Source organism: Juglans microcarpa x Juglans regia, chromosome 5D, assembly GCF_004785595.1.
Source record: "Juglans microcarpa x Juglans regia isolate MS1-56 chromosome 5D, Jm3101_v1.0, whole genome shotgun sequence".
Lineage (NCBI taxonomy): Eukaryota > Viridiplantae > Streptophyta > Magnoliopsida > Fagales > Juglandaceae > Juglans > Juglans microcarpa x Juglans regia.
The window spans coordinates 16,843,332-16,855,381 of NC_054602.1; the positions used below are offsets into that span (position 1 = coordinate 16,843,332).

At 38.7% G+C, this 12,050-nt stretch overlaps 1 protein-coding gene across 1 annotated transcript; it reads left to right on the plus strand.

The window, feature by feature from the left end:
• The first annotated feature begins 461 nt into the window (after positions 1-461).
• On the plus strand, positions 462-6,226 carry LOC121264864 (alpha-glucosidase). The gene is made up of 5 exons (XM_041168187.1): positions 462-790; positions 1,436-2,160; positions 3,649-3,879; positions 3,968-4,614; positions 5,229-6,226. The coding sequence occupies exons 1-5, from the start codon at positions 501-503 to the stop codon at positions 6,090-6,092; spliced, it is 2,757 nt and encodes a 918-aa protein (XP_041024121.1). The 5' UTR covers positions 462-500; the 3' UTR covers positions 6,093-6,226.
• Positions 6,227-12,050: the final 5,824 nt, after the last annotated feature.

The following is a 12,050-nucleotide window of genomic DNA, read 5'->3' on the forward strand; positions in this document are numbered from 1 at the left end:
AAATAAGCTACTAACTTTTTCATTTTTTATTTATTTAAATCATTATATCAAATACACCCCAATGCTAACACATTCGGACCATTACCTAGTGTGTGTGTGTGTCGTATTATCTTTTGACAAGAACTTAGATCTCTCTCCATACACAGAAATATTGGAAGATTACACAACTTTTTGGTACTATGAACTCACCAAAAGAAGCAAAAATATTATTATTATTATTATTTGAAAATTAAAAATGTCGTCTTTGAGAGATTTGAGATTTGTTTAATAGATACGCATAAAACGACCCATGATCCCAACTTGTCTCCATTGTCTCTTTCTTGATCCATCCAAGACTTTATCGATAAATAATAATGATTGATTAATGCGCACAGTTCCATGAAAATGACAAAAACAAAGACTTTTGAGGGCATGCAGCTTCCGGTGGACCAGCGGACCAGATTTCAGTGTGTATATAGAGACAGACAGAGTCACTTTGATTCCTCAACAAACAGAGGGTTATGATGGGGGACAACAATATAAGAAAACAAAGGTCTTATCCTCAGCTTCTCCCTCTTCAAAACCACATGACCCTGCTTTTCTTCCTCTTCTGCATCAGCATCTTCTTCCTCTGTTTCTTGGCTCCACCGCTCAGCGCAGAAAAGGAAAAGGAAACACCACTTGGGTATGGCTACACGGTTCGATCGGTGACCGTTGATCCCTCTGGCAAGTCCTTGAATGCTCACCTTGACCTCATCAAGAGCTCCTCCGTCTTTGGGCCCGACATTAAGAATCTCAATTTCATCGCCAGGTATGTATGTATGGAATCTATGGATGCATGACTTCGTTGATTTCCTAAGTTGAGTTGTCTTTCGTAGAGGAAAATTAAACTTTATTGGGAATCGCCAATGGAGTAAAGCCACCTAACAAGTTTATTTGATACAAAGGAATGTTTTCATAAATATATATATATTAAATCATATTTAAATTAAGAATATTTTTATAAATTTATTTATTTATTTATAAGTCAACGAATATAACACAATTAGTAAAATATTTACGTTATAATTTGATTGAAAGAGAAATTTTAAAATCGAAATGGTTAAAACTTACTATTTTTGTAATTTAGATAATTAATTTTACACACTAATTTAAAAATAAAATATTTTTTTAAAGATTATTTTATAAAAATATCATAATTATTTAAATAATTATATATCTATCATTTTTCTCATATATATATATATATCAATAAATTGTTTGTTATACGTATATTTTTTTTTATACATATTCTATTCTTGATTTAATTTAGTTAGAAATCAAGATGTTCTTTTGCTATACTTATTTTCTTTTAACAATAAAGCAATAGTTTTCAGATAAAAAAAATATAAAGCAATAGTTTTATTTCCAAAATTGTAAGTGATTGTGAGTATTATTAATTGATCTGGCCCCGCAGCTTTGAGACTGGAGATCGGATCCGAATTAAAATAACCGACTCCGACCACCATAGATGGGAGATCCCTCAAACCATAATCCCCCGCGAAACCCACTTTCCACACCGCCTCCTCCCCGAAAACCATACTCCGAAGAGGTCCTCACCGTCGAAAACCCGCTTCGTCCTTTCCGACCCAACCTCCGATCTCATCTTCACTCTCTACAACACCACCCCGTTCGGCTTCTCCGTCTTTCGGAGATCATCCGGCGACGCCATCTTCGACGCCTCCCCGACGCCAGACTCTTCCACCTTCCTCGTTTTCAAGGACCAGTACATTCAGCTCTCTTCCTCGCTCCCCAAAGCAAGGTCCTCTCTCTATGGCCTGGGTGAGCACACCAAGAGCTCCTTCAAGCTTCAGGCCTCCAACGAGGCGCAGACGCTCACTCTGTGGAACGCCGACATTGCCAGCGCCAATCTCGACCTCAATCTTTACGGTTCCCACCCGTTCTACATGGACGTCAGGTCGCCGTCCGAAGATGGCAGAGTGGCGGCTGGGACAACTCATGGAGTCCTGCTTCTTAACAGCAATGGCATGGATGTGGCGTACAGTGGTGATCGGATCACGTACAAGGTGATTGGTGGGATTATTGACTTGTACATTTTTTCTGGGCCGTCGCCGGTGATGGTGATGGAGCAGTACACGGAGCTCATCGGCCGGCCTACACCCATGCCGTATTGGTCTTTTGGTAAGTTTGAAAAATGTCTTTTCTCTGGTTTTTACCTGTTGAAATTCTTTAACTTTTGGGGTGCCAAGTATTCTTCCATATTGATGCATGGATTTGTGTTAAACCTGCTCAAAGTTGCTCCAATTGCTTAGTCTCACTCTTTAAAAGCCATATGGTAACCAATCCCGAGATAGCAATCTCCATTCTTTTTATGAATGCCACAATGAGGAATCTTCTTGACAAGCTAATCCCATAGGGCTTTTGATAATGCCTTTCGTTTCATCTGTTTTCAATCGTCCTGCAATTGACATAAACGCAATAGTGAATATATATATATGTGTGTGTGTGTGTGTGTGTGTGTTAGCCCTACTCAAAACAGTGTCTTTTGGATCTCTAATTCCACTGGAGCTCATCTCTATTGGCATCGCCTATTACTTTCAATACTTCCTCTGCTATCTGAACGCTTTTGGTTGGAAATGAGTTAGGAAGAACAATAATATGGTTTTATAGCCAAGTTGTGTTTTTGCTCTTAAAACTTATGATGAAGCCTTGGGTTTGTCATGTTAGCTTCTCTAGTTTATTGAGACAAAGGCTTTGGCCAATTGGATTAAAAACACAATAGTAAAATCATTGTTTTCAAAGCATGCGAAAGGAGCATACTTTTTTTCATAGAATATATCAATTTTTTTTTTTTTTTGATAACCAAGGGCGTTCGGGCCAGCTTGTGCTTACCTTGACTGATCCCACGGTGCCTTGAAGTTAATGACCAGGTTAACCTCCAGTGGCTCTAAGGGGACTCGAACTTGTGACCATTGGGGAGCAAACCCAAGGCCGGACCAGTTGAGCTACCCCTCAGGGTTTGTAGAAGATATCAATTTTGCCGAGGACTATAAAAATAGCCTTATTTTCCTTTCTGAAAATTTTTTTGTGAAGTATTTGAATGGAGCATATAATTGTTCTAGTTTCCAATTAGTATGGATCATAAGATAGCTTGTTCTCAAAATGCGAGCATATTATTCAGTGCAGAATCCTTTAAACATATGAACTGTTTTACGAGCATAAAAATATAACTTATAAAGGCGTGTTTGACATGAGGATACAATATTAGGTTTATGTCATTTTTTCATGAGTTAGTGTAACATTCAGTATAAACTCAGTGATAATATATGAGCTACTGCCCTGAGCGGTGTAAGGCATAGCACATGACAAAGTAGAGAGGGGTGTAAGGTGATACTAGGTATCAATATGTGCAAAATGTCAAATTGCTGTAAAAGTTTATGTTCATGCTATGATTGAAATCCCTATATACACACTTGTCCTTTTCTAACATTCAATATTATGTTCTATGTACTCTTTAAAAAAAAACATACCACTCTGTATCATACCCTTTATAGGGATTTTCTCGATCTGACCAAACTAAGCATGCCAATTATGTATGTATTTTTTTTATCATGAAACAATTTTATAAGAAATTCTCACCCTCTTGAGGATTGTTATCCATATGTGAAGGATTTCATCAATGTCGATATGGTTACAAGAATATTTCCGATATTGAAAGCGTGGTTGCTGGCTATGCAAAAGCTCATATACCTCTTGAAGTTATGTGGACAGATATTGATTACATGGATGGGTACAAGGATTTTACCCTTGATCCTATTAACTTTCCGGTAGAGAAAATGAAAAAGTTTGTTGATACTCTTCATCAAAATGGTCAGAAATATGTGCTTATCATAGATCCTGGTACGTTGTAGTCGACATGTAGTTTTTCTCAGCTGAAATCCCTCCCCTCTTCTCTCTCTTAATTGATGTAAAATATATTACTTCACAGGTATCAGTGTGAATAAGACATATGGTACCTACATTCGAGGAATGCAAGCTGATGTCTTCATAAAACGTGATGGTGCCCCGTACTTGGGTGAAGTTTGGCCTGGCCCAGTCTACTTCCCTGACTTTTTAAATCCAGCCAGTGAAGTATTTTGGGGTGGCGAGATAAAAAATTTTCTAGATATTCTTCCTGTTGATGGTCTTTGGCTTGACATGAACGAGATTTCCAACTTTATAACTTCTCTTCCTACTCCAAATTCTACTCTCGATGATCCTCCCTACAAAATTAACAATGCTGGAGTTCGCCGGCCCATTAATTATAACACTGTACCTGCAACATCCTTACACTTTGGTAATGTTACTGAGTATAATGTCCATAACCTATATGGACTCTTAGAGTGCAAAACCACTAATGCAGCCTTGATCAATGTGACTGGGAAAAGGCCCTTTATACTTTCTAGGTCGAGTTTTGTTAGCTCTGGCAAGTATGCAGCACACTGGACTGGAGACAATGCTGCCACGTGGAATGATTTGGCATACACAATTCCATCAATTTTGAACTCTGGGATTTTTGGAATTCCAATGGTTGGTGCAGACATCTGTGGTTTTTCTAGAAATACAACTGAAGAACTCTGCAGGCGCTGGATTCAGGTAAAAAGTTATAGCAAGAGTGAATAGATAATTTACCATCTTGTTTTGGTTTCTTCTCAGCTTTTAATGCGAGTATTATACATTTCTTAGCACTTGGATGGTCTATGCAAGTATTTTAGACCATTTTTGTTTTGATTTTACCAAAGAAGATTGAAAGGGTTCGTCATTTTTTAAATTGCCAATAGAATGTAGCAAGTCAAATAAAGGTTTATCTTCCTCATCAACAAATATCCAAATTTTGATGCCTAATACCTTGTTTATATTTTGAATGGTATAGGAACAATAATCAATCTTCAGCACATGAAGGATTGTACACCTTTCTGATTTTGTGAAACCATTTTTTCCCTTACTTTATTTTTTTACTTTTTATTTTAATTTATTTGTCAATATTATAAAAGTGATGCTTCCAGATTTTCTGTTCATATTTGTGGTTTTATCCCATTCATATATGTCTGTCCTTTTTACTGGTATTAGAAGTCATTTTGCTGTAAAATGTCCAATATCTTTGCAAATGCTATGGGGGAAAAAAGTGATAGTGGGAGTTCCATTATTTTAAGAAAGAGTAGCGATTATAAAAATTAGCACTAATATCACTATTTTTTTTGCAAATGCAGCTAGGAGCTTTTTATCCCTTTGCAAGAGATCACTCGGAAAAGTATAGTATTCGTCAAGAACTCTATCTTTGGGAGTCTGTTGCTGCAACAGCCAGGAAGGTGCTTGGGCTCCGCTACCGGCTTCTACCCTACTTTTACACATTAATGTATGAAGCACACCAACGAGGAACCCCCATTGCGCGCCCCATTTTCTTCTCGTTTCCTCAAGATATCAACACTTTTGAAATCAGTACTCAGTTTCTGATTGGTAAAGGCGTAATGGTCTCACCAGCATTGAAATCAGAAGCAATTTCAGTTGATGCATACTTCCCTGCTGGAAATTGGTTCGACCTCTTCAACTACTCGCATTCTTTGAGTGTTCATTCAGGAAGATATATCAGGCTTGATGCACCGCCTGATCATATAAACGTTCATGTTCGGGAAGGTAATATTTTGGCCATGCAAGGAGCGGCCATGACAACGCGCATAGCTCGAAAGACTCCATTCCAGCTGTTGGTGGTGGTCAGCAGTACTGGAATTACTACTGGAGAAGTTTTCTTGGATGATGGAGAGGAGGTGGTGATGGGAGGAAAAGGAGGGATATGGAGTTTAGTGAGATTCTTTGGTGGAATAGTGGGCAACAAGGTATCAGTCAGTTCAGAGGTTGTGAATGGAGGATATGCTTTGAGCCAAAAGTGGATCATAGATAAAGTGACTTTCATAGGGCTGGAGAAGGGTAATAGATTGAAGGGAACAAAATTGAACGGAAAGCCAGTTAGAAAGACAAATCTCATCAGCCATGGACCGTTTCTTGTGGTCGAGGTCTCAAAGCTATCACTTCTTATTGGAAAGGAATTCAAGTTGGAGCTTGAATTTCTCAAATAAATCATTATTAGCGGCATATAATTATTGCTCGCCTAAAAAGTGTCAACAAAAATCGATTTGCCAATAAGCATTTGTGGCTTCGAAATTATATCTTTGGCATATGATTAAAAATAATTACCTCAAGTTAAAATGCATTTCTTTGTTCTATCTAGCTTGATAATTTGTGTCCAAACGTTGAGAAACTTCAAAAATTTCACATCCATCTTGTCAAGAATGGAAACGAGAGGGTGAGGTTATATGTTCATCCCATTCAATCATGGCATATCTTTTCAATTTTTTTTTTTTTTTTTCTGTTTTGTTTTGTTTTATGTCAAACTCAAGAACTTTAGATTGGTGTCAGTAACCCACTTAACCCTATTTACCCAATCTGTATACCATGAAATGGATTGATACGTAGTCCAAATTCTAATAACACCTAAGTTACATCAAATTTATTGATTTCTCGAGTTCACTAAAAAATCATAGAGTGCTTCCAACCCAATGTCCCGAGATTCTATGCTTCCAACCCAATGTCCCGAGAGCATCCTCGTTGGATTATGCAAATGCAAATCTAATGAGTTTGGTTAATAGACTCCAAAAATAGTCTATATTGGATTTGCAACTTCAAAAGGATATGACTTTTAGCTACAGTAATTTGGGATTGATGGTTATATTTGGTGGTCACTGTAGCATGACCAAAAGTAAAAGGAATAAAAAATATTTTCTTCCTTGCAAGCTTTCTCTCTCTCTTTCCTCGATTTTTGGTTCTAATGAACTTTTTTTTTTTTTTTCACGTGTTCTTTCTCTCTAGCAGCACTTGTGTTTCGTTGTCCTTCCCTTTTTTTTTCCTTGTTGCATTAATAGCAGTAATTGTTAAACCCAATTTTTTCCCTATAGCATTAAGAGCATTAATTGTTGTATACTGAATGATTGTATTAATTTTTCAATTAATGTTTGTATCATGAATGATTGTATACTCCAAGTCTCATATTGTATAAGATTAATATTTCTATGTAACTCTTAATTTAGAAAAAAAACAAATAATAGAACAAAAAAAAATTGAAATTTTTTTTATTAAATTTATAATATTTTATTATTATTTTGACTAATAGATGAATAATCCAATGTAAGAGTAAGTTTTGAGTGGAATAGCCAAATGCAAAATTATGTCATATTATACAAATTTTAATTTGCATTTGCATAATCCAATGCTAATGCTCACAAATCCATTTTTACACTCTTCAATAAAAAATGTACACAAGCTTTTTACATTACTTGCGGTAGAACTGATCTTAGGTGATCGTAACAAACTCTCTCAAGCTTTTCTCTTCCCGCACATTCACTCTCTCTCTCACTCTCTGTCTCTCTCACTCTCCTTAACACTCGCACCGAAGGTTGGGAAAGAAAAGAAAAGAACTCAAGACTTCATACTTCATGAGCATAGTATCAAGACTACTAGAAATGGGGTTCACAAAATGTAACAATCGGGCCAGTGAATCATATGATGAGGAAGATTGCGGGAGAGCAGTTTGGTCTTGCGAAAGGAATGAGAAGAATGGAGTTAGGGTTCAGAAGGAAAGAACATGTGTTGGCTTATACTTGCTATTGAAGAGAAGTGAACTGAAGACTTTGCTTCGTGGGATTAGGCATCTGAAGACAAGGGCCTGGGATGGACCAAGTTTATGATGGGCTTGCTAGGGGTTGTCGTGGGTCACAACCAGTTTGAGTCTTAAGAGTTTAGTGGTCTTTAATTAGTAGTGTTGTAGATAAATTGGGCCATGGGCCGTAACATTGGGTTTGCTTTTATTATATTTCCTGCTTTCAGTCCTGTAGAGTAGGCCCACGTTGAGGGCATCAGTATGTAAGGGTTTGTCTATCTGTTTTAGGGTTTTATCAGAAAAGTATCAGAACTCTCTATTTCTTTCTTACAACTTTCTCTGGAGGTACTCACCTTCAAAGTGAGATTTCCTATCAATACAAGTTTATTTTATAGATCTGTTACATTTTTGGTATCCAAGAGATACGATCTCTGTGCAAATACAAGCATTTTCTATGGCTGAAGGGACAAGACTGAACCAGCTCCAAGATGGCTTGAATGCTCTGAAGAAAGCGACTGATGCTCAATATGGCAGGATGGAGAATCAGTTCCACAGCCTGGAAGGTCATCACAGCCTGGAAACTGAGATGGTAGCTCTAAAAAACACTATCCAGCAACAATTAGCAGCTTTAACTCATGAGCTATAGAAAAAGAATCAAGGCCCTCACCAAGGAGAATCTTCCTCGAGGCTGCATTATTGAGATGAGAATAACTAGTCACATGGGGAGGTGCACACAAGGTCAGTCCGCCAGGATTTCTCGGTGTTTCAGGGAGAGGACCCAGCTGGATGGCTCTACAAGGTAAATCACTTTTTTTGCTTTTCACAACACACCACCCACCCAACACATGGGGTTAGTGTCTTTTCACATGGAAGGACAAGCTATGATTTGGTTCCAAAGGATGGAAGAGTTGGGCCAGATATCTGACCGGGATGCTTTTGTGAGGGCACTATTAATAAGATTTGGTCCTAACCCATATGATGACCGCATAGAGGCCTTAACTAAGCTAAGACAAGTAGGGTAAGTGGAGGACTATAAGTCCAGGTTTGAAACTTTATCCAATAGGTTTAGAGGCTTATCTAACACCTATAAACTCAGTTGTTTTCTGAGTGGACTAAAGGATGAAATAAGGTTGTATGTGAGGATGTTTAACCCATCGACCTTGTCTATTGCCTACAGCCTTTCCTAGCTACAAGAAGAAACCATGAACTTGTAAAAAACAACCCAACAAAACGATTTTTTCCCATCCACCAGAACCTGCCCATTCTAGCCACCAGAAAAATCCTTACCCACAGAAAACCTCAATACCGATCTAGAAAATCAACCAAAACCAAATGAAAGAGAGGAGGGACAAGGGATTATGCTACCGTTGTGATTCTAAGTGGATCCCTGGTCATAGATGTCTAAATCCTAAGTTATACCTCTTGGAAGAAGTATTACATGAACTCAAAGAAGACATTGGGCAGAATTTAACTACCCATGAGATGGAAGGAGAACTAGAAGTGTTGAAGTTAGATCCTACTTAGGATAATCCGAAAATCTCTCTATATGCCATTATGGGGTCACACAACTCCAAAACTATGAGGGTTAAGGGGAAGATAGGGCCACGTGGGTGACCATTCTCATTGATACTGGGTCAACCTATAATTTTTTGGACCCTGCCATTGTGGAAAGAAGTAAGTTGCCTCTAAAAATTACTGAAACAATTAAGGTAAGGGTCGCCAGTGGAGAATTACTACCCAGCTCGGGCAAAAGTGAAGGAGTAGGAGTATGGATCCAGGGTGTGAAGTTTCTCTTGGATGTGCATGTTTTAACCTTGGCAAGTTGTGATATGGTAATGGGGGTCCAATGGCTCTAAACATTAGGCCCAATCCTATGGAACTTTGCGGAGTTAACTATGAGATTTTCTTACAAAGTTACAATAGTGCAGCTGAAGGGTCTAGTTGCGATTCAACTAATAGAAGAAGGGTCTCTAAACTAGGGGAACAAGCTGGGAAATAAAGTGGTCCTACTACACTTGATACAAGAAATTGAAAATGGTGATTTAGTGGAACAAGAAAGTCCAGCAGTTGAAATATAGACATTGTTGGAGGAATTTTATGACATTTTTTGTGAATCCAATGGATTACCCCTACTAAATCCCATGATCATGCTATTAATTTGTTACCCAGAACAAAGCTAGTTTCAATAAAGCCCTATCGTTACTCCTACTACCAAAAGGATGAGATAGAGAAGATTGTGAAGGAACTCCTAGCTTCGGGGGTTATACAACCTAGCCAAATCCCTTTTCATCCCCATTTTTATTGGTGAGGAAGGCGGATGGCACATGGTGCCTTTTTGTGGACTATAGGGGACTCAATAGCATTACCATTAAGGATAAGTTTTCAATCCCAGTAGTTGAAGAGTTAATGGATGAGCTCCACGGTACTAAAATCTTTTCTAAGCTGGATCTAAGGTCGGGTTACCACCAAATACGGGTTAAACACGAAGATATTAAAAAAATAGCTTTTAGAACCCATGAGGGGCGTTATGAATTCTTGGTAATGCCTTTTGGGCTAACCAATGCCCTCTACTTTCCAAAGCCTCATAAATGAAGTTTTCAGACCACATTTAAGGGGATTTATTTTGGTCTTCTTTGATGACATATTGGTGTATAGCAAGAGTGAAGAGGAACACCTAAGGCACCTAAGGGTGACCCTTGAGATCCTAAGGCAGCACCAACTCTTCGCCAAGAGATCCAAGTGCAAGTTTGGTAGTTTGGAAGTGGCATACTTGGGACACATAATCTCTGGATAGGTGGTTAAAAAAGATCTTGAAAAATTGCTAGCTATGAAACAATGGCTCTTCCCATCCTCTCTCAAAGCTCTTAGGGGTTTTCTAGGCTTAACCAGGTACTGTAGGAGATTCATCAAGGGATAAAGGGACATTGCTACCCCACTTACATAAATGTTAAAAAAGACAGCTTTGTATGGTCTGAAGAGTCTAGAGAGGCAGTTCAAAAACTGAAGGAGGCCATTATGCACCCTCCTGTACTTGCCTTACCGGATTTCTCATTACCCTTTACCATAAAATGGGACGCATCAAGAACAGCCATAGGGTCAGTCCTAATGCAGAGGGGACGACCCATAGCTTTTTTTAGCCAAGTCCTAAAGGGGAGGGTTCGGGATATGTCAGCCTAAGAGAGAGAATTTTTTGCCTTGGTGTCGACAATGTAAAAATGGAGACCCTACTTGTTAGGAGCCCTTTGTGGTGAAAATAGACTAATAAAGTTTGAAATATCTGCTGGACCAGAAAGTGGGCACTCCAATACACTAGTAGTGGATAACCAAACTGCTGGTATGATTTTCTTTTTGAGTACAAGAAAGGTTTAGAAAATAGGATAGCTGACGCCCTGTCTAGAAAAGAGGGAGTGGAGGAATGCTCTCTATCACTTATATCCTTTCTTACTATGGATTGGATGGATGAGTTGGAAGCAGCATATGGATGTGATGAACAACTACAACTGCTCATATCTCAGTCTAAGGAAGGGAAGTCAACTTCAGTTTTTTCAATGATGGATAATTTGCTACTATATAAGGATAGACTTTACATTCCCAACCAAGAAGCCTTTAAAACTAAGTTTTTGGAACTGATGCACAGTAGCCCTTGGGGGGACATGTTGAGTTTGAAAAGACTATTCATAAGCTCAGGAGAGAGTTTTATTGGTCAGGTCTAAAAAGGGGGGTCAAGCAGTTCATCCGGAACTGTGATGTATGCCAAAGGGTGAAGATTGATAACACCCTTCCAAGTGGACTCTTACAACCCCTACTGATACCCCACCAACCTTGGATGCACATCACCATGGACTTTATGGAAGGGCTCCCTATCTCTAATGGGTTTAACAGTTCATGGGTGGTCGTGGATAGGCTAACCAAGTATAGCCACTTCACCCCACTCAAACACCCCTACACAACTAGGACAGTAGTTGAATTATTTCTGAAACACGTCTACAAGCTCCATGGGTTGCCCTCATCTATAGTGTCGGATCGGGACAACACATTCACTAGTAACTTTTGGAAGGAGCTTTTTATGCTCCAAAGGGTCGAAATGAACATGAGCACATCCTACCAGCCTCAAATGGATGGTCAGATCGAGTCAATTAACAAAACACTGGAAAATTATCTGAAATGCTTCACGAACGACCATCCTAAAGACTGGTCACAATGGATCCCACTTGCTGAGTGGTGGTACAACACCACACAACTCCTATCTACGAAGGTTACCCCCTTTGAAGCTTTATAATGATACAAGCCCCTGTGGATCCTCAGCTACGTGCTTGGAACAGCAAAGCTGGAAGTAGTGGAGACCACTCCGAGAACAAGGGATCACATATCCCTTTTACTG

What these genes read in the sequence shown, in the direction of transcription:
- LOC121264864 (XM_041168187.1), top strand. Translation starts at nt 501, where the DNA reads ATGATGGGGGACAACAATATAAGAAAACAAAGGTCTTATCCTCAGCTT. An exon ending in AATCTCAATTTCATCGCCAG is followed by an intron (nt 791 to 1,435) that starts GTATGTATGTAT and finishes CTGGCCCCGCAG; the next exon opens with CTTTGAGACTGGAGATCGGA. An exon ending in CATGCCGTATTGGTCTTTTG is followed by an intron (nt 2,161 to 3,648) that starts GTAAGTTTGAAA and finishes CCATATGTGAAG; the next exon opens with GATTTCATCAATGTCGATAT.